Source organism: Nycticebus coucang, chromosome 1, assembly GCF_027406575.1.
Source record: "Nycticebus coucang isolate mNycCou1 chromosome 1, mNycCou1.pri, whole genome shotgun sequence".
Classification (NCBI taxonomy): Eukaryota; Metazoa; Chordata; class Mammalia; order Primates; family Lorisidae; genus Nycticebus; species Nycticebus coucang.
In genome coordinates, this window is record NC_069780.1 from 186441128 (window position 1) to 186462787 (window position 21660).

At 38.8% G+C, this 21660-nt stretch overlaps 1 protein-coding gene across 2 annotated transcripts in view; it reads left to right on the forward strand.

Annotated features, from left to right (window-relative positions):
- Positions 1 to 489: 489 nt before the first annotated feature.
- Positions 490 to 21660, forward strand: part of CTNND2 (catenin delta 2) — a 943962-nt gene continuing 922791 nt past the window's right edge. The window contains exon 1 of one of the 2 annotated variants that reach the window (XM_053592980.1): positions 490 to 1121. In XM_053592980.1, the coding sequence (XP_053448955.1) occupies positions 1085 to 1121 (37 nt within the window). In that variant the 5' untranslated portion in view covers positions 490 to 1084. The remainder of the gene's footprint in view (positions 1122 to 21660) is intronic. The other variant, XM_053592979.1, reaches the window with a different exon arrangement.

The following is a 21660-nucleotide window of genomic DNA, read 5'->3' on the forward strand; positions in this document are numbered from 1 at the left end:
GAACACTGGAGGTGATGGTGAAACCGGGCGAGCTCTGTGGAGTAGACTTCTGCTAGACGTCACGCCTTCTTGGCTCTAGAACCACAGGGTCTGCCAGAGCGCCCACCTCCGCCCACCAGCAAGGACTGTCAGCCCGTGCCCTTCTCCCCACCCCCCACACAAGCTATTCTAGAACCCTCTCCACTTCTGCCCCTTTGTTGACGGCCGACACCTGCCCCACCAGATTAAACTGTCAGCAGCTTGCACGTGAATGAGGCACAGGTCTAACCCGGAGTCGCATCCCTTCCCCGGGTCCCTTCCAGCTTTCGCCTGGCTCCGGAGCATCCACCCATCTCTGGTCCAGGGTGTGCGTTCCCAAGGATGCTCGGCCCTCTCCCAATCCGCGGCCTCCTCCCCTCTCGCTTGCCGCTGCCGCTGCTGCCACTAAAACCAGAAGTGGAATGCGCGTGGCGAGACGCCGCGCTGTTGCGGTGGCACTGGGCATGCTCGGCAGCCAGGGCCGGTCTCGGCGGCGGGGCGGACGCTTCCTCACTAGCCGGGCGCCCGAGCCGGCCGCCGAGGCATAGGTGGACGCCAGGGCAGCCGCGCGCCGCGGGAGGAGCCTCGCCCTCGGCGGCGGCGGCGGCGGTACAGGTGGCGCGGGCTGCGCGCGGGGCGCAGCACGGGAGCGCTCGGCACCGGGCGCCGCGGCGGCCCCAGGCTCGCGCCCGCGGCGGCAGCCGGCCGAGCGGAGCGGCGGGCGCGGCGGCGGCTCTGCCAGCCGGGCTGGCGGCATCGGCGGCGCCCGGAGCCCGGAGGAGCCGCGAGGAGCCCGCGGAGCCCGCGGAGCCGGGCAGGGGGCGCTGCGCTCGCCGCGCTCGCAGGGGCCGCCTGGGCGGGCGCCGCGCACTCGCGTCGGGAGCCGCCTCTCGCCCGCGGCGCTCGCCCCTGCTCCCCGCCAGCATCACTTGTCCCGCGGCCGCGCTCAGACAACAAAAGCGGAAGATGCTGCTGCAGTTGGGCAAGGTCAGGACCTTGCCCTGAAACCGGGCGGCGGCGCGCACGCCTTTCCCCGCACTGAGGAGCTGTCGCCGGCGGCGGGTGCATGTTCGCCAGGAAGCAGTCGGGCGCTGCGCCGTTCGGTGAGTTGCCTTTGCTGGGCGGCCGGGGCCGGGCGCATCCACCTCCTCGGCGTCGTCCTCCTCCTCCTGCCGCCGGTGGGGGTTGGTGCTCCGCTCCCGGCTGGCGGCGGCGGCGGCGGCTGCTGCGTGGTCCTGCCTGCCGTGGCGAGGACCACGATCGCGCGGGGCCCCCTTGGAGGACGGCTGTGCCTGGAGTGGGGTCCAGGGTTAGTGCTTCCCTCGGAGCGGGTACCAAGTGGTTTCTCTGCGTGCTCCCCCTCCCTGCCACCCGTCTCCCCCGAGGCAGCGTATATAGGGCAACACCAACAATACTGCTCCCCGCCACCCTCCAGAACATACCCGGTGCATTCACGACGTCCCTAATATAAGGGAGAAGACGGGGTGGGGGTGGGGAGGACTTCCCTCCAGTCTTCTGCCCTTATGTTCAATGTCATTAGGATGTTTGGCTAGAACAAAATGGAAAGACTTAGTCATATGCGTCCACGCACGTTTCTTCAGTCTCCCGCGGCTGGCCAGACCCAGAGCCCCCTCGGTCTATATTTAGTGGCTTCAGAGGAAGGCTTTTCAGCTCGATTCACAGGTTTCGGGGGCTTCTGCGTCCTGACAATAGAGAGGGAGGCTCTGGAAAGCGCAGCCTGAAACGCAGTTTTGGAAGACTGTGCGTGTGTATGGGAGATCGCGATGCGAAATTTGGGTATCGTAATTCATGGCTGAAGGCAGAGCTGCCTTTCTCCCCACACCCCCGACCTTCCTCTTATTCTGGTGTGTGATGTGTTTTCATCGATTCCTACTCAGCAGGTTTGAGCTACTACATTTAGAATTAAGTCACTGGAAAGGTGCTGCAGCCTCCCTGGTCTGTGTGGTGGGAAACAGACTTAGGGATTTGGTGTGTGTGTGTGTGTGTGTGTGTGTTTCTCACAAAGAACAGTTACTTCCAAAATGCTCAAAGTTGTGTTTTGCTGTCAATGTGGCTCCAGTGAAGGGTGTGGATCATGAGAAAGGGAAGGGCCAGTTAGGATCCCAAGGTGTTTTTTAACCGCCTCATGTGCCTCATTTGAACTGAGAGGATTTGACAGGTGTTATTAACATGTGTGCCTAATGTTCTTGAGAAAATGTGTTGGTTTGGAAAAGAGGTATGTTACCAGCCTAGTATCAGGCCTGCCAGGCATAGATTTTCACTTTTCTGAACTATGTGACCAATATTTAAGATGCTTGGAATTTTCTGCCATGACTTCCATGAAAATAGGGAGGTGCTGAAACTCCCTAGGAGTTATCTCATTGTGCACCCTTATCCTTCCATCAGTGGCTGAGTTCAGCTCATCTCTGCCGTTAGTCATTCACCTACATAATTAAAAGGCTTTGGAGCTGCACCACTTCTGAAATCCCAGGGAGAAGTGTTTGTATGGCTCATGGTGAATTATGACCATGGACCTGTACAGGATTTGGGGAGGTTGCTCTTTTGAGAATGACGATTGATTGAGGAGTGAATCCTCACATATGGACTAGACTTTAAGCTGCCCTGAAATCTCTTTGCTGAACCTGTCTTTGCCATATGCAAAAACCATGCTTAATGTTATTGGCAAAAACGTTAAGTCGAATCCTTACAGGTCTGTGGATTTACAGGGTCTCAGGGCTTGAATGAAGACGATTACATTCAGAGTTCGATGTTGAAATTTAGGAGGCCTGTAATTATACTAATAACAAGTCAGCATTGCAAGATCTAGCAAGATCTGTATAGCTCAAGTTAACGGAACCCTGTGATTGGTTTACCAATATTGTTTTAGCTTCATCTTACCCACATTCAGAGAACTTGCCAAGAATACTTTGAGCACACTATGGGCTCCTTGCATTGTTTTAATGTAAAATTTCTCTCAAAAAGAAGCAGTGAGATATCCTTTCCTTTTCTTTTTTCCTTTGAGTCTGATGTTCAGTCATAAACATGATTCTCAGAGAGCTAGTCCGTACTGCTCTGTGCCTAAGAAAAACTACATACGCTATCATATGTATGAGTTTTATGTGATATTGTGTGTTTAAAATGGTATTACCTGATTGAATGGCAAATGTAGGAAGTACAAGAGATTGTTGTACTAATAAAATTGTCATAGTCTTGGAGAAAGGACTTATTTAATTTGCTATACCTTTGTATAGTTGTATAACCAAATCATTATAGATGTCACTAATGTTTTCATTGTTTATAATAAAATTCATGCACTGACAGATTACAGTAGTCCTATCCACATCTTTCACAAAAAAGAATGCAAGCCAATTCTTTCTCCCAGTGAAATGGTTTGTTGCAGAGAAAAAATGAAATTAAAATGATATTAGTTGGAAAATGCAATTTATAGTTTTGTTAAATAATTTCCGAGGGTAATATCACTATCATTATAGCCCCTAAAATTAAAAATGAAGTTATAATATTCTCAAATATAATATTACTTTTGGCATGTAATTGAATAAGCAGTGCCTTTCCCAAAAATGTTATAGAACTTGCTATTTTCTGTTATGCTTTACCAAAGTTCTCTTTTATAACGTACGCATTTATGTGGAATTGTTAAAGGGTTTTGGAGGGTAATTTAATCAGCTTGTCTTTATATAAGAAAACATTACTTTTGCATTTGGAATAATTTGTTGTAATTTGTCTGTGGATTCAGATATACTGGGTATGGACCATGATATATCTAGTTGTAACAAACCAACTGAGCTCCAACAGGAACTGTTAAATTTTGAACTTACAAAAATGTTTTTGTTTTCCCTCATGATTATCCATGGAAGATGGGAACACCCATTTATGGTTGCTCATCTATGTGAATGTTATTTTCACTTTCTTAGAGCAAAATTGGCAATGATGGTATCACTGTTTCTAATGTAGTTTTCATTTTTAAAAGATCCCATATAGTTGAGAGTACTTAAACTTGAATGCTGTAATTGATAGTGATCGATAAACAAGAATAGTTATTTCGAAGTCCAGTACTTTGGTTTAAGGTATGGTACTGTGGTCTTTTCTGGCAGATTCACATGTCAGAAATATACTTTTGAGCCAGATTTGGCCATTGGCTTCCATGATGGTTTTCACCATCCATATTCTGAAGGTGTTCTGACATCCACAATACTTTCATAGTGTGGGGGTAAGTGCTATGTGTGGTTGTGTGTAAAAAGTTAATTTCAGTGGGAACGGTTCATGATACTTGTTGCTGTCTTCAAGTTTATCTGATTATGTGCCAAAGCAACAGTTTTTTATATTAATATAAAATATTAAACATGTCATAGATGAATTGGTTCTATCACATTGTCTGCCAATCTAGCCTGCTGATTAATAAACTGCCCGGTTGGGTTTAATGAATCCAGTTATATTCACAAACAGTACCTCCAACACGGGAAACTCACAGCAATATTTTATCATACTGTGCTTTTAGTCCATTAAATGTTGACTCAAAACAAGAATGTGTAGTTACGTACAGGTGTTTATTTTTTGATCACATAGCAGTTAAGTGTAATTTCAAGCTCTGTATCATGATTAATTGATTTGTAGGAAGTGCTTTATGTTTATTAGAATACTGGAGTTATTATTTGTATCAGTTAGTTTTTGAAAAATGGAGATACTGACTAAATAAGTCAACCATTGCTTTCTAGAAGTTTTCCACCTTAGACAGATATTCACCTGTGTTCCTTGGAAATTACCTGCAAGTTGAACTACATGTATTGAAATTTATGTTCCTATATTATGTATTCCAATATTCATACAAATATAAATAAACACAGGATAAAGGGTAGAGCCCAAATACTTCTCTAACAATGTATTTCTCATCTGAAATGACAGCTATTTGCAAAATAAATTTTAATAGTGTAATGCTATTTTTCATTTTACTTCCTGTGGGTAAAGAGATGTGGAGGGAGCACTGACTTTGGTGAGGTCCTGGCTCTGTCTCTTCTTAGCTGTGCGTGATCCTCAGATGTTAACTTAGTTTTTCCAGCTGTAAAATGGGCACAGCAACATAGTATCTCCAAAGATTGGTTTGAGGTTAGAGTAAGTGAATGCGTGGGTAAGTGGCTTATAAATTGTAAATACTATGTAAACACAAGATATATACTTATGTTTCAAATATGTATGTATTATTAAACAGGTTATACAGGTCATCACCCTCTCCACCAAAGGTTTTTTACGTGGTTATAATCTTCTTACTCTTGTTGGAATATTGCTTTATTGTGTAGATTTGCCCATAAAATATGCCAATTTTTCTATTCTGAAACGTACCAGTCTTTTACATATTAAAACATATAATACTAAAGCTAAAAGAGAAGTAAAATATATCTCCTAGTGCCATTGTTAAGAAAAGATTCTAATCTAATAGTCAGAAATTGCAAAACTTTGGTATTCTTTATTAGTGTATTAGTTACCTGATTAAGATCAAATTCTGCAAAGATTAATGTTATACAAAGAATATTATAGACAGTTTAATAAGCGTCACTCTCTGTGGGGTCAGATATTAAACATCTGCTCTGTTTAGAGCCATTCAGCATGAATCCCTTCATAATGTCATTGTGACAGAGAATGAGAGACCTGGGACAGCTAAATTCCTGGCATGAAGGGAAGACCTCCCCCCTTATTAACATCAAATCCCTAAAAAGAAAAAGAAAGTCTGTGAATTGGTACATTTTTGAGAATAAACAGTCCTTTTCACTTGTCATTTTCCTCTTAGGAGCTCAAGTGAAGATACAGACATACTTCATGGGCCCCCAACTCCCTCTCAATGTACCCTGCTCGTTGGGCATCATCAAACCCACAGGAGTTTGATGTGGAACTGTGATCTTCAGCTTTGATGTATGTTAGAATTTGTTAAAGAATATGGCCTGTGTAACAAGGGACTAATTGATTTTTCAGCCAGAGAAAACATTTTGATAATAAATATGGTTATTTCTATTCAAGTGTTTGGATGGTGGGAACTGCCAATGATAAGTTATTAGAGTGAAATACAAGTTATAATAAGAGGTCTTTCTGTTTTGTGGATCAAAGTAAGCAGGTGAACCAATTATATTTGTTTAGATAAATATGTGTCAAAATTTCCAAAGGATTTGTATAATACGGCCATCTTACTAAATGGGATGATTAGTTTACATAATTAGATGATGAGGAGGTGTTAATTCTATCATTGCAATTAATAAATACATTTATCCTGCATACATAAAGGCCAGGGCTTTTTTGCTGGTATCATTTTTTGTTATTATCACAACTGCCATTAGAAATTTTATCCAATGAATATGTAAATACATTTTGTATAGGTTTTACATAATTTCTTCTTTTGGTTCAGGAACCCCTTGATAAGCATAAAATGCATATCTTAGTATCTCTTCTCAAATGTGGTTTATGGGGTTTGATAGTTAAGTTCATGAACTCATCCTAGAAGAAGTGCTGCATACCTCATTGCTGAATATCTCCTTGGAAGTACTCCCCTTGGGAAGCTATGCAATGACTGTAAGTAGTGCTTAGTCTACTCTTCAGAGCAATTTTGGAATGTTTTCTGGAATGACCATCAGAACTGCCATCATATGGCATACAAAACCACACAGCAACAATGATGAGTGAAACTCAGCAAGATACCACCACATACTGGCAGAAACACATCTTTGAGATACTGATATACCAAGGTTATGAAACCCTAATGAATTGTTTGTACAGTGCTGCCAATGTGCGCACGTGTTGGCAAGTTTGCAAACTTACTGTCAGATCTTGTATGACAACATCTCTGATGATCATTTCTGAAAAAGTTCCAAAATTGCTTTGAAGGGGCCTAGGTGCTAGCATCGGTGCATAGCTTCCCAAGGGAAGTGCTTCAAAGTCAACCATAGTGATATTCAGCAATGAGGTACACAGCACTTTTTCTAAGACAAGTTCACAAACTTAATTGTCTGACCTCATATATTTACCTCAGAAATTGTAAAATGTGGATTGTTGGTATTTTTAAAGAATCAAATAGGCAGTACCTCATTGTTTACAGAGCTTTTGTACTTATATTTTTCAGAGGAAAAAATATTACTGTAAATTGTAAATAGTCAATACTTAATTGTATTGTATGCAAATCTGTGACTGTTGGCAATGTCATCTTGAAGGAACCGATAAATAAAGCTTATTTACTATATATATAAAAAAGAATCAAATAGATGTCAAACACTCCAACAATTGCCTCTTCCCCTTGAGTGAGTTGAAATATTGGAAGGTACTTAAGTGGCTGCCATGGATTAAAATATCAGTTTTGATTGGATGTGGCTCAGTGTGATGGCTGAGTGACACCCCAAGTCCTCAGCTTTCTTTGCCTCCTCCTTCCCCAAAGGAAAAGAGCTGCCTCTGAGCTGGTAGGACCAATCATTGCTCTTTGCAGGCAGGATGATATCCAGAGGAAGAAGGAAGAAGCAAGGCAATCTGCTCCTATATTCCTCAGAGACTGAAAAAAATGAAGAGTTGGAGAAAGGCCAGAAGTGTTACATTAATTAAGTTCCCTTTACCTGAAGGAAATACCAGAATAGGAAAGAAGAGTTCCCCATTGACATGCTTTATAAAGAATTCTGGTGGATAGAATTCTGGATAGAGTAGCTTTCACAGGACTCTCGTTAGTAGTTGAGCTCTTTAAATATTTCATGGTATTTTGACACTGCATAAAGAATTTTCAGAATTGTGTCTCATGCCCTGGTTGATGTATGGTGAATATAGTCTGTGAAATTCAATTGATTTATATAGAGAGAACTTTAAAATAACTCACCCTTGATGTTTCTTCCTTATTTTCCATGTAAGTCTTTAAGTGTCACTAATTGGATGGCCTTGTAAGTGGTGAGAATTGGGCATAAAAGGGACAGTGTCAAAAATGACTTCCTAGACCATATGCAAGTGAACATCCAGGCAAGCTATTATCCATAGCACTTTCTACCTCAGTGTAGGTAATTAGAGTTTGGCTGGTGTTTAATGTTTCACTATTAATGGGCAAAATCATGAGCACAGTCAAGAAAGAGAAAGAACGATTACATTTCTAAACAGATATGATATTTTATTTCACTCTGAGCATGACTATTCAACCTAAAAATCTTACTTCTTAAAATAAATTTTATTCTTCACCATCAAATATTTTATTTGAACTTTCAAATATTAGAGTAACATAGCAGTCATTACCTTCAGCAATATAGAATAATTTATATCCTGAAAGAGCAACTTCTTTGGCAGTTCCAAATATTAAAAAGGCCTCCGTTCAATCTCCCATCTATAAAATAGCCCTCACTAGTGTGGAGCATGGTTGCTGAAGTCATGGAGAAGCTGGATGAGGAGGAAGAGGAGTTCTCCAGAAAGGCAGGCAGGTGAAATGTAAAGTCTCAGAGGCAGAACAAATCCCCACATTTGCCTAGGACCTGGTGTGTGGTGCAGGAAGGCTGGGGCTTGTAACGTGTAGATCAGACTGAGTAGCTTGAGTTCAGTTGGGAGAGAGTTATGTTAGAGCCCTAGAAGGTACATAGACATATTATGGTACCTCTAGCAAAAGAAATATCATGCAGCCATGAGTTATCTTTTCAAATAATTGTTAAGTACATTGGAAATATTCATGATGACTAAGGCTAAGAAGAAAATCAAGGCAAATAGCTTCACTGAATGTGATAACCAGCCCATTATACCCACGAACACACCCGTATACCCACGAACACACCCGTATACCCACGCACACACCCTTGACAGTATCTATGTCAAGGTTCCTAATGTTTTATTCTTTATATACCATTTTCCCACTAAATATATCACACTTTAATATTATGTTATATCTGTAGAATGAAGAAAAGCATGCCTTTACATTCTTGAAAATATTTGCTGATTTCATTAATTAGCTGAATGCATGACTTCAAGTTAACAAGATTTGTTCTTCATAGAATGTATATTCTAATCAGCCTTGCTTATGTAGTCTCTGTTTTACATTTGAGATGTATGGAATACATTTAGTGAGTTGGTACTTTCTTAAGAACTCTAGAGCACTTTAGTGAAATGTTTTCTTATTTTCAAATAATCATTTTTTTAATTTCAAAAGTCATGCATGTGCATTAACAATTTGAAAATATAGAACCGATAAAAAGAGGTCAAAGTTCATGCATTTTCTCAAGCCCCAGCAATGACTCCATTTTTAGCAAAAATGTCAGTGGATGTAAATGTTTAAATTTAGAAAAAGATTGCTCACATTCTATTTTGTTACCTATTAACACGTAAGGCAACATTTCTCTTATGATTAGTATTCATTTTTAGTTTCTGTTTCCTATAACTTTTATAACATTATTTATTTAAATAGCTATTTTTGGAGACTGACGGGATTTTCATTTTTTGAAAGTTCTATCTGGTGCTGTGATTAAGATCCTGATAGCTAAATAGTCTTCAGGTTATTTACTCTAGATTATGTCCTAGAACTGGGACTTTACAAGGCTGTTGATACATGTTGACAAGTTGTCCTCCAGAAAGGTTGTGTAATTTATTTTTCTCTGTAAGGCAAGAGTGTGCTCTTATTTTCCCATGATATCAACAACACTGAGTATTGGGGGAAAAAGACTTTTCCAGTTATAGAGAGGAAAGGTTTGTTTTCCTCTGATTTATTGACTTCTCTTTGAATATTTTAAAATGTCTACTTCTAATTCTTTTCATGAATTGTCTTTTCATAACTTATGTGTATTTCTCAATTGATCCATTTGCCTTTTTAGAAATTGGTATTTATTCTTTGTCTATAATAATTACTTCACCCTTTGTTATGTCTTAATAGTTTATTCCTTATTTTATTATTATTTGGGAAACCTAATTCTAAAGCCAGAAGTTAAATTTATCCACCTTTCCTAGAGGCATTCTTCTTTAAGGAAACGTTCCATGGCTCATGCGTTTTGTGTGTCTCTGTATTAAATATGGCAGTGGAGCAAATAGTGGAAGGAAAAGCTTGAACGTCATACCCCCCAAACTGACTGAGTTAATATCCCAGCTTTACCATTTTTTATTTTTAGCACATGTATGTATTACTACTGAGTGTCTTTGTCAATACAGGGGAAATAATAATTCCTCTGTCTTCAGGTTGTTGCAAGTGCAAATTAAAATATATAGCAGAGTACTTGGTGTATTAGGTATTAAAATACACATTAGCTATTTCTACTGTGAAAGAATAAAGGTGCCAGATACCTTTCTGTCAATCTGGTCTTTATTTCCTACATGAAACATAATTAGGCAACTGTGCAGATTCAGGGACCCCTGTGTCAAAAGGCAAGGTGTTTGTGGCAATCTGGGGCTCACAGGTGGAAGCACTTTGTATATGAGATAGACACTTCACTGTGTGTTCTCCAGTGGTACCTTACTTCTCCAGTTCAAGTTCCTTGGGAAGAGTCAGCTAGGACTCCAAGACAAATATGTGATTTTCTATATTCTGCTCTCACTCCCAAGTACATGTACCTTCATCCCTGGTCACATAGGACTGTACTTCTCCCCAGTCCCACCCTGTATTGGCAGTCTGTCTTTTTTAGTGTTGATCCCTAATCCTAAATAATATTGGCCACATAGTGAACACTCAGTTAATTCTTTTAAGCTATGTGTATACTTTTGCTTTTATTGTCAAAAATGATTCTCAACCAAGGTTTATTTGTTTTCTTTGGGTTGGTTTTGGGTACCAGGCACCGTGGCACTCTGGAAGAATATTAGATTGGATTAGAATTCCATGTTCTGGGATCCAAATTAGCATTAGCTTTGTCTTGTGACCTTGAATCTATGTCAATTTTGTCATTTTCTCATTGCAACCAAAACTCACAGGGCTTTTGTGAATGTGATCCAATGAGTCACATGAAAATGCGCTATCGTATTAGGAAGGATAGTCATGACAAACATTTAATTATAAGATAGGATCACTGTAGCTTTTGATGTACTTCAAAAATAAGCTAATTTTTTTTTTTTTGTATGAGTTGGGATCAAAAGATTTTCTTGCCTGTAAAACTAAATCTCTGAAGTCCATCACTAATATGGTTATAGAATGTCCACTATCCTAATGGTTGTGAAGATATTGCATGCTCTGTTTCATGCTATCGGGCATTGCCAAAGGAAGAATTCTCCTTTTTCCACCAGTGAATGTAATTCTTGTTATTTCTTTATACCACTTCAGAAACTGTAAGTTACACCAGATTGGCTCGGAAATGTTCCCTGCACGTTTTTCTTCTTGCACAGATACTGCTGCTCAGAGCAGGGAGAAGAGCGAAGCTCTATTGTTCCTCAGGAGTGAAGTCTGTACAGATGTCTCCAGAGGATCATTTCCTCTCTTGGTGGGCTGCCGAGTCTGACACCTAGGAGGTTTTATCAGAATGATTTTAGAAGTGTGAACCATAGTTGGCTTCCATTTTTTTGAGTATATTTTCTTCAATACTTTGAACAAAATTATGGAGAATTCTTATCAGTCTAACGGTAGCCTGCAATAGGAAGAAATCTGGTGTAAGTTACAACAATTGTATTTGTTCCCTGTTCTCAAAACTTCTCAGGGAAGTAAAGAAGAGAAGTTAAAACTCTGTCACTGCGTTTGGGGCAGGTGGTGTGATAAACTGTGTAGAGACACCATATTTCTTGCTTCAGAAGTTGAGAGGATACGTGGGGTGCTCTTAGCCTATACTAGTGTACTCAAGAAAGAAGAATGTGGGAGGAGAGAGGACAGAGATGGGGAGAGCGATGCTCAGGTGACATCTTTCCTCCTCTGCAGATGTACACACAGGAGACTGAGCTTCCTCTCGTGAGCTCTGAGCTGGGGACTGGACTTTCAACCAATGGGAAGGAGCAGGGAGCTTATGCTAGTTTTGGCCATACAACTTTTATAACGGGCTGGTTGGCTGTCCCTTGATTTATCCATCTATTCAATAAGCTTGACTGAATATAAGTTTTAGAGAAGCAAGAAGTTTTAAGTAGTAGAAACAAGACGCTCTGTGTGTGCTCCTTCAGAGCTAGATAGCCTGACTCTCTCTGAGTGTGAGTGTTTTAGCCTTTTCCTCTAGTTGGAAGGTGGCTACTTCTGTTCTTTTCAAACTTGGATTTCAGACTTAGGTGGCTTTGCAGCCTTCATTCCTACTATCCCATCTCAAAGCCTTCCCTGTCTCTGGGTACCAGTTCTCCAAAAATGCATTAATTTCTACTAGGATTCAAGATCTTTTGGTACTGAAAATAAATGCTCCTCATGGCCTGACAAATTGTGCATTTTACAATGGTGCAGTTAAACCTGCAGAATGGCGATTGACACAGAACTGCAGGTGGGAGAGCCAGTGACAGGGCTGGAAGCCTTGCTGCCTTGACTGGAACAGAGTGTGGGAGGAAATATCAGGCAAGTTATTCCTTTGAGTTTTATAGCATGTTAGTCTTTGCAAGTGCTTTCTCATATTTTATCTCTTGAAAGTTAGGATAAGAACTTTGAAAGCAATGTAACAGATTTTTGGAAGAACAGTAGATTTTCTCGTGTTCGTTGATTCTTGGAATACCCTTGGGTGATAGTCATCTGATTTTAAATATACATGCTGTTCCTTACAGCTATTTATCATTTTAGCTAATTGAGATGTGGTGGGCTGGGATTTGGTGGCTATATGTTTTTTTTAGCTCAGACTCAAAGAAGAGTTAACTCTGAAGAGTTATTTTCGCAGTTCCTCTCAAGATTCTTTCTGCTTACACAGTTGTGTTTCTTGCCCGTGGCCTTTCCTCCTTCTTAGTATTATTTAGAACAAAGTTGCTTTGGGGACTATGAGAGAAAATTTGGCTTCTTTGCTGCAGCTTCTCAGTTTTCAGCATATATACTAATGATTTATGTTAAATCACTGCTTATATACTGTGGGAATGATTTAAGTTTTTGTGCTGAATAGTTTTTATATAGGTAGAGCCTTGTTGCCTATATGTTCATTGCTAGTACGCCTTTGAAGGTACGTATTGCTGATCAGTTGGAGACATGATGCTTCTCCATCCATGACAATTCCTTCAGAAGGGCAATTGAGGTGGGCTGGACATCTGTCTATCTGTCTATCTATCTATCTATTTATCTATCTATCTATCTAAAACACTTTGCAATGATACGGCTGTCATGTACAAAAGTTGAACATTGTCATATCAAGAAACTAAGCTGAGTATGCCTATTGGGCTCAAAAATAGCAACACAACATGAGACTTTAGGTGTTGTGATGTTCAGTTGTATGCTTATTGAGAGTATCATGATGTCCGAAGCTGTTTACAAATCAACAGTAAAAGATGGCAGAACAGTTTGACAACAGACGGGTCGACTCTTCTGTAGCACTGAGTAGATAATTGAGCACCATACTGAATGGCATGAATGTTATCTAAGTCCAAATTTGGGAACCGACTTTATTCCCTTTTACCGTAGGAGTCAGGGAAAACTTGTCCAGTAGCAGGAGACAGTGCAACCTGGCTTTGGAAGGATTTCACTAAATTCTTCCAAGGCTGTCTTAGTCAGCTGGGGCTCCCGTAACAAAATACCAGAGTCTGGGTGGCTTACATAACAGACATTTATTTCTTGTAGTTGTAGAGTCTGGAAAGTCTAAGAACCAGGTGCCAGCACACTCAGTCCCTGGGAGGGCTCTCTTTCTGGCCTTTTAACTCTTTCCTCACATGGCCTTTCCTGAATCTCTCCATTTTCTTCTTATAACACCACTAATCTGCTTTCGATGGCCTCATCCTTATGATTCATTTTAACACGGTTTACCTCCCAAAGATCCCATTTCTAATTACCCTCACATCATAAGTTTGGTGGGGGATGTGGAGAGGACTCAGACATTCAGTTTGTAACAGAGACCATTACCAGGGCAAAACCATCATGGTCCCCAGTGTCTAGAAGTGCCAGCCTGTGGTGGCAGATTTTAAGTCTTTGGTGTTGAATTATTTTTTAAATGGATGAGAATTTATGATAAATAATGTCAGTCATTCTTTGAGCTATTTTAAATGATTCTTCAGTTCACTTTAAATGTTTTGCTTTGATTTATAAAATACCATCTGTGACATAGAGAACAATGTGCTATATAAAGTACCTGGACACACATGTCTATATTTGCTGACATAATGGCGTTCCAGAATTCTTTTCTATGCATATTTTTCAAAATTGCATAGATGCTTCTCATGTTGGTTGGACCTCCCACTTCTTGTCACCATCACTCTTAAAAGGCTGATCCAGCTGCCTCATCACTACCCAGAATTTCTACAACAGGCTCCTGGCAGCCACTTAGCCCTCCCTGCGCCTCCTGTAGCTCATTCTTAGAGCTGCTGGAGGCTCCTTCCAACCCACTCACGTCTTGCCTTTGCTTATAACCCTGGCAGTGGCAACCAGAAAAAAGTGTAGCTCTAGAATAAATCTTCTCTCCACTCTCTGTCCCCCTGGTTTATCAGGCTGCAGCTACTTTGTCCATCTTGCTGTTTCTCCCAATCATATGGCTAAAGCAGACGCTTCTGTCCTAACAGTCAACCTGTTCTATCTTCTTCATATCATGTATGAGCACTAGAAATCCTCTCATTTAGTAATCGGTTTACAAGTTTGTTTTCTTGTTTCCCTCTGTTAGATTGCAGACTCCTTGAAGGTTGATCATTAAAATGAATTTAACATTTATCATTTAGTGATATGGTACAAATAGGAACTCATGTGCATTAGTGCATACCTGGCTTCTGTGTAGATGCCTTTTAAAGAGATGATCATCAATGAATCCTATCATAGATGCATGTTGAAATGACAAGACAGGATAGGAGACAGATAATCTATCACTGAATGGATGTGTGAAATCATTGTGAAGGTCCTTGTGCAGATCTACGGGAGAGCCTTTGCCTCTCGAGTCAGGGGCGGTGGATTTCCTGGCATCCTCAAACAGAGCAGGTTGCTTCTGAAAGCCAGGCTATTGAATAGTAAATGGAAACTGCAGCAGGAGAATATTTAACATACTTTGAACAGGAACCGAAATAGAACCGAAGAATAGAACGATGCCAAGTTTATGTTCTCATGGACCACTAATTATCATCTCAAAGAACAGTAGTGGACTGTGAAACACTGGTAAGTGCTGATTAGGTGAGAACTTTGAGGTTATATTTTTCAAGACATCATAAGAAGAGATAGTATGGGTGAATCACAGCAAAATTAGAAACAACAGCATACATAATTATCAAAAGTAGATTTCTTTTCTCAGGTTTAATTTATATTATACTTCCTATTATATTTAAATCAAAGGTACTGCCCATGATTTGGAATATTGTAAACTGAAAGAAAAGTACATTTTTAAAAATTACTTCAAAATCATGCAAATGTTAATATTGGCATATGCACTATTAGGTTGAATGGTGTATGTTGAAAACATTGCAATGTCCTGTATAAAGAATAATTACTAACCTGTTCCGACTATAGAACATTTAAAAAAATTTTTTTTAGAATATTTTTTTAACTGCTACCTAATAAAATGTTGGAAGCTCATTTATATGACTTTAAGAGTGGTATTTTGGTAATTTCATTTTTAATTTTATCTCACTTAGGCTATCTGTAATTCAGAGTTAATATAAAATGAAATATTTGCTTTTTTAAATTTTAATACCTCTCTTTTGGACTCCATTAACACAAAATCTCCTTATTTATTTAAATTAACTATGCATTTAGTGAATTATGTCTTTAAAATATAAAACCTGCACAGAGAAAATGCTTGAAGTTATCAAAAATATTAGGCAAGGAACATTTCTCTTGCCTCACGAGAGTATTTTAAAGTGGTTCCTTTTTGATGTTGAAATTGTGGCTACCCACTGAAACAGTAATTTAGATTAAGTTGTTTCTCTCTTGGAACGTTGAATTGGCTACAGGTTTGTGCATCTTTAAGTTTTGAATCATCTGTAAATCATTTCTTAACATTAGTGACTCAGTTGAGTCTTAGAGAGCCATTTGGAGGTTTGTAACTGAAAACATGTCATCCGTGGTGTGTCCAGATGCTGTCGCCTCCGGGCTCCATGGAAGGTAGCCTTCTGGCCACTTCTCACCATCTTCAAATGCGTTGTTGATATTTTGCATGTTGTCCAATTATTTTAGTGTTTGGCTTTCAGTCTTACAGAAAGAGGGAAAAGTGACCCTCATCTGATTATTTCTCAAGGGTAGTACATGACTTGAAAAGGTTTCTTTCTGTTAAGAGTCATCCCGGAAATTTGAAAAATAAACATCTGGGCCGACATTACTATGTTGCTGTTGAGACTGTGGGATAGGCTTCATGTGAAATTCCTGAGTTCCGACTTTGACTTACCAAAATGACTGTCTCAATCTAATCATTTTCATTCTCCTTAAGAAGCTAATTAATAATTGAAAAAATAACATTTATGCTTCCCCCAAAAATAAAATCTCCATTTAGTGGCTTAATAAATAAGAGATTTGAATTCTCATGTGTTTTCAAGTCCTAAGGGAGATGTGCCAACTCTTAGGTCATGGGGGAAAGGATTGTTTGGATTGGATTAAGACTGGCAAGGCTGGAAGAATTAACTTGAGTCCCTGAGCAACTTAAAGAACCACGGGCTGGAAGGTTAGGCCCTGGGGAGTGGGTTGCAGGCAGTTGCCATCTGCCTCAGGCAGCTGTTCCTCGCCTTCAGCAACAATTCTACCTTTGCTGAGTTTTTTTCACTCTAGCTCTAAGGTTCTGACTTTGGTCTTTAAGCTACAGAAGATTTAATTAAAGGACAAATATACAGGCTGTTCCCAGAGCTACGAATGAGATAGCCTCTGTCGGTTAGTTCTTAAGCTGAAGGTGTATGTAAGTTGGAACATGAACACTCACCTATTACTATAAATCACCTCTGTTCCAAAGTGTGAGTCGTACATTAGTCAGATATTTGTAACTTGGGGGTTTATTATAATAGTCCCTGGTGGTAAGTGCGGGGTATTTTTAACTTGGGGACTACCTGTAATGTTAGAATACCTGTCTTTGCATGAGGCTATTCTCTAAGATTTAATAAGTCTTTTGTGTTTTTACTTTAAAATATAGGGTGGCCATAAAGTCCACTATTTTAAATTGCACATGAACTTTATAGTCGCCTGTATTGTGTGATAATTCCAAATGAGGTTAGAATTCACACGAAAATGTTATTCATTTATAAAATTGAAGTCCTGAGTCTTGTTCAAATGTTTACTTCAAATTGTATGTGCTGGTAATGCCAAGTTGGGGGCTTTAAATTATAATTTAATATCCATGACTATGAGTAAGCAATTCATAAAAATTTTCAATTTAAAAAATCTAGTTTATACTCTCGATATGATATGTTGAAAATGATACTTTATACTTATGGCCTCCTCCTCAAAGCCCATAACCTCAGTCTAATATTGTGGAAAACATTCCAAAAAATAACCAACCAGTATGACTTTAAACTGTCATGGTCATCAAAAGCAAGGAAAGTCTGAGAAATGGTGAGAGGCAGGAGGAGCCCAAGGAGGTTTGATGACTGAATGTAGGGTGATATTCTGGATGGGGAAAAATCAAGTACAGCCTTTAGTTAATAACCCTGTGTGGATGCTTGTTAATTAGTTGAAAACGAGTGTACCATACATATGTTAATGTGAGATGTTTATGATAGGGAAAATTGTGTCTTAAAGGATAAAAATTGGTTTTTGGATGTAATTTTTAACACTGTATGGTTTAAAATGCTTGCTCAAAGTTTGTAAACACCCGGATAAAGGAAAGGATGTTTTTATTCAATTTTAATAGGCTGGGACTGTGTCCTAATATTTTATAAGTGTTATTCAAGGGGATTTGTTTGTTCTTAAGTAATAAAACATCATAAAATATTTGTATTTTATGTCATAGGCTTGTGGCTAAGGTGAGGGGAGTGAGAATAAGTACTCAAAATTGTTGTAAAATAAATAAAAAATAAAACTATTTACAGTAGAACCTCCATAGTTGACCACCTCCCTACATTGACTACCTCCTTAAGTTGACCTAATTTTCGTAGACAGGACGTGCACCACAGTTATGTATCAGCACAGTAGGCCTCGTTCCTTATGTTGACCAGTTTGTGACAGCCCCTTAGGTTGTCACCTTACAGAGCTTCTACTATATCTTGTTTGATGATGGTTTTGAAACTTAAAAAGCAGATAACTCAAAATTTGCAAAATGTCTCAGGTATGGTATTTTGTTTAGACAGAGTATAGCTTTTATAGAAGGAAGGGGCATTTTTATAGCTTGTTTGATATATTTTAGGAAATGAGTAGGAATGTTTTCTTCCATTTTTAAGACCAAAAGTGTAATTAGTCTTTATTTTATGAACCACCTTACTGCTATCTGAAGATAAATTTTGATACCTCCCACCAACACTTATACACAACCTACACAATCCCCAGATTGTACACAGAGTTAGGGTAACTAGATTTAGAAAATCAAAATGCCTACTTTGAATTTCAGACTTTTTTTTTGTTATTTTTGCTCAGTATAATTGTCTCTCAGTGTTTTCATAGGACACACTTAACACCCCCAAATTATTTGTTGTTTCTCTGAAATCCAAATGGAACTTGATTTCTTCATGGTTCAGTCTTGTTTATTTAATGTCTCAGAATTTATCCTTTTCTTCTGTTTTCCAATTTTTTGGCCTGTAGTTGTTCATAATAATCTCTAATGATCCTTTGTATTTCTGTGGTACACATATCAATTGTAATGTCTCCTTTTTTATATCTGAATTTATTTTTTCAGTATTTCCTTTTTTCCTAATATAACTAAAGGTTTATCAGTTTTTTTAACTTTTCAAAAAAACCAATTTTTTGTTTCCTTGATATTTTGTGTTTTAATTTTAGTATCAATTTCATTTATTTTTGCTCTGATCTTTGTTATAATTTTCCTTCCACTATTTTTGGGTTTGGTTTGTTCTTGCTGTTATAACTTTTTTAGGTACATTTTTAGCTTATTTATTGAAATTTTATACTTTTTTGGTGTAGGTACTTATTGATATAAACTTTCTTTTTAGTACTGCTTTTGTTGTATTCCATAAGTTTTGAGTACATTTTTTCTATTTTTATTTATTTCAAGAAATTTTTATATTTTCTTCTTTATATCTTTACCATCCCATTGGTCATTCAGTAACACATTTTTAAGGTACGTATATTTGTAATTACCTCATATTTTTGTTTTCTAGTTTTATTCCATTGTGGTCTGAAAAGATGCTTTATGTGATTTCAGTTTTTAAAATTTTGTTGAGAATTGTTTTGTGGCCTAATATATAGTCTGTCCTGGAACATGTTCCATGTGCTGACGAGAAGAATATCATTCTGAAGCTGTTGGTTGTAGAGTTCTGTAAATGTCAGGTCCATTTGGTCTGGACAGTGTAGTTGAACTCCAATATTTCTTTGTTGATTTTCCTTCTGGATGATCTTTCCATTGTTGAAAGTGGACTGTTGAAGTCCCCCACTCTTATAGTAGTGCAGTTTATCTCTTTGGTTAGATTTGTTAATATTTCCTTTACATGTGAGGATGCTTCAGTGTTACACACATATATATTTATGATTGTTATATCTTCTTGCCGAATTGACTCCTTTATCATTACATAAGGACCTTATTTGTCCGTTTTTGTGGTTTTCTACTTATTCTATCTGATATAATTATTGCTAGTCCTGCTCTCTTTTGCTTTCCATTTGCATGGAAAACTTGAACATAACAATAATGAATAATCATATTAACTCAACAATAAAACATTCTCCCCAAAAATACAGGTCCAATATTCAATGGCCACACTACTGAATTCTAGAAGACTTTTAGAGATAACTAATACTAATTCTTCTCAATCTAGTCCAAAAATTGGATGGGAAGTTATTTTTCCAAACTCATTCTACTATATCAGCTTTACCCTGATACCAAAGTCAGACAAGAACACAACAAAAAAAGAAAATGACAGGCCAATATCCCTGATGAAGATAGAGTCAAACATTCTCAAGAAAATACTAGCAGACCAAATACAACAGCGCATCTACAAGATTTTGCACCATGATCAAGTGGAATTTATTCCAGTGATGCAAAGATGGTTCAACATTTGGAAAGTAATAAATGTGATACATACTATCAACAGAATGAGGGATAAAATCCTTATGATTATTTCAGTAGATGAATAAATATATTTGAAAGAATTCAATATCCCTTTATTATACAGCTCTCAGTAAACTAGAGATGAAAGATTATGCCCTAAACAATAAAGACCATGTATGACAAACCCATAGCTAATATTACACTGAATAGGGAAAAGTTGGAAGCCTTTTCTTTAATATCTGCAACAACACAAGTATGCCCACTGTTACCACTTCTTTTTCTTTTTTTATTTTCCTTCACCACTTCTTGTAAACATAGTGCTGGAAGTCTGAGGCATAGAAGTTATGCAAGAAAAAATAAATACACAAAAGGCATCCAAACCAAAACTGAAGAATGTGAAACTGTCCCTGTTTGCAGATGATATGATCTTATAGTTATATAAACCTAGATTCCTCCTCCAAAAAAAAAAATAATAACTCTTGGGTCTGAGAAATAAATTCAGTAAAATCATAGGCTACAAAATCAACATGTAAAAATCAGCATGTTTTTATGTGCCAAATCTGAAAAGGAAATTAAGAATGTAATCTCATTTATGATGGGTACAAAATAAAATCCTAGGAATAAATTTAACCAACGAGGTGAAAGATCTTTATGATTAAAACTGTAAAACAGGGCGGCGCCTGTGGCTCAGTGAGCAGGGCGCCAGCCCCATATACCGAGGGTGGTGGGTTCATACCCGGCCCGGGCCAAACTGCAACCAAAAAATAGCCGGGCGTTGTGGTGGGCACCTGTGGTCCCAGCTACTCGGGAGGCTGAGGCAGGAGAATCGCCTAAGCCCAGGAGTTGGAGGTTGCTGTGAGCTGTGTGAGGCCACGGCACTCTACCCGAGGGCCATAAAGTGAGACTCTGTCTCTACAAAAAAAATATAAAAAAAAACAAAAAACAAAAAACTGTAAAACAATAGCAAAAGAAATTGGAGAGGTCATGAAAAATAGAAATATATCCCATGTTCATGGATTGGAAAAATTAATATTGCTATGTCCATACTATTCAAAGCACTTCATTGCCATCTTTATCAAATGTTCTTCAAAGAAATAGAAAATGATGCTAAAGTTTGTGTGAAACCACAAAAAACACCAACTAGCCAAGGTAACACTGAGCAAAAAATACAGACTGGAGGCATCGTATGCTTGATTTCAAAATCTATTAAAAGTTATTATAACCAAAACAGCATGCTATAAAAAGAAACACAGAGGCCAGTGGAGCAGAATAGGGAACCAGAAATAAATCCATGCATCTCGACCAACTGATCTTTTACATTGGTGGGAATGTAAAATAGTACATTCATTATGAAAACAGTGTGGAGGTTCCTCAAAACCCTAAAAGTAGAACTAACCTTTGGGTGTGTATCAAAAGGAAAAGAAATCAATGTGTTGAAGAGGTATCTGCACTTCCATGTTTATTGTGGCACTATTCACAATATCCAAGATATGGAATCAGCCTAAATGTCCATCTGTAG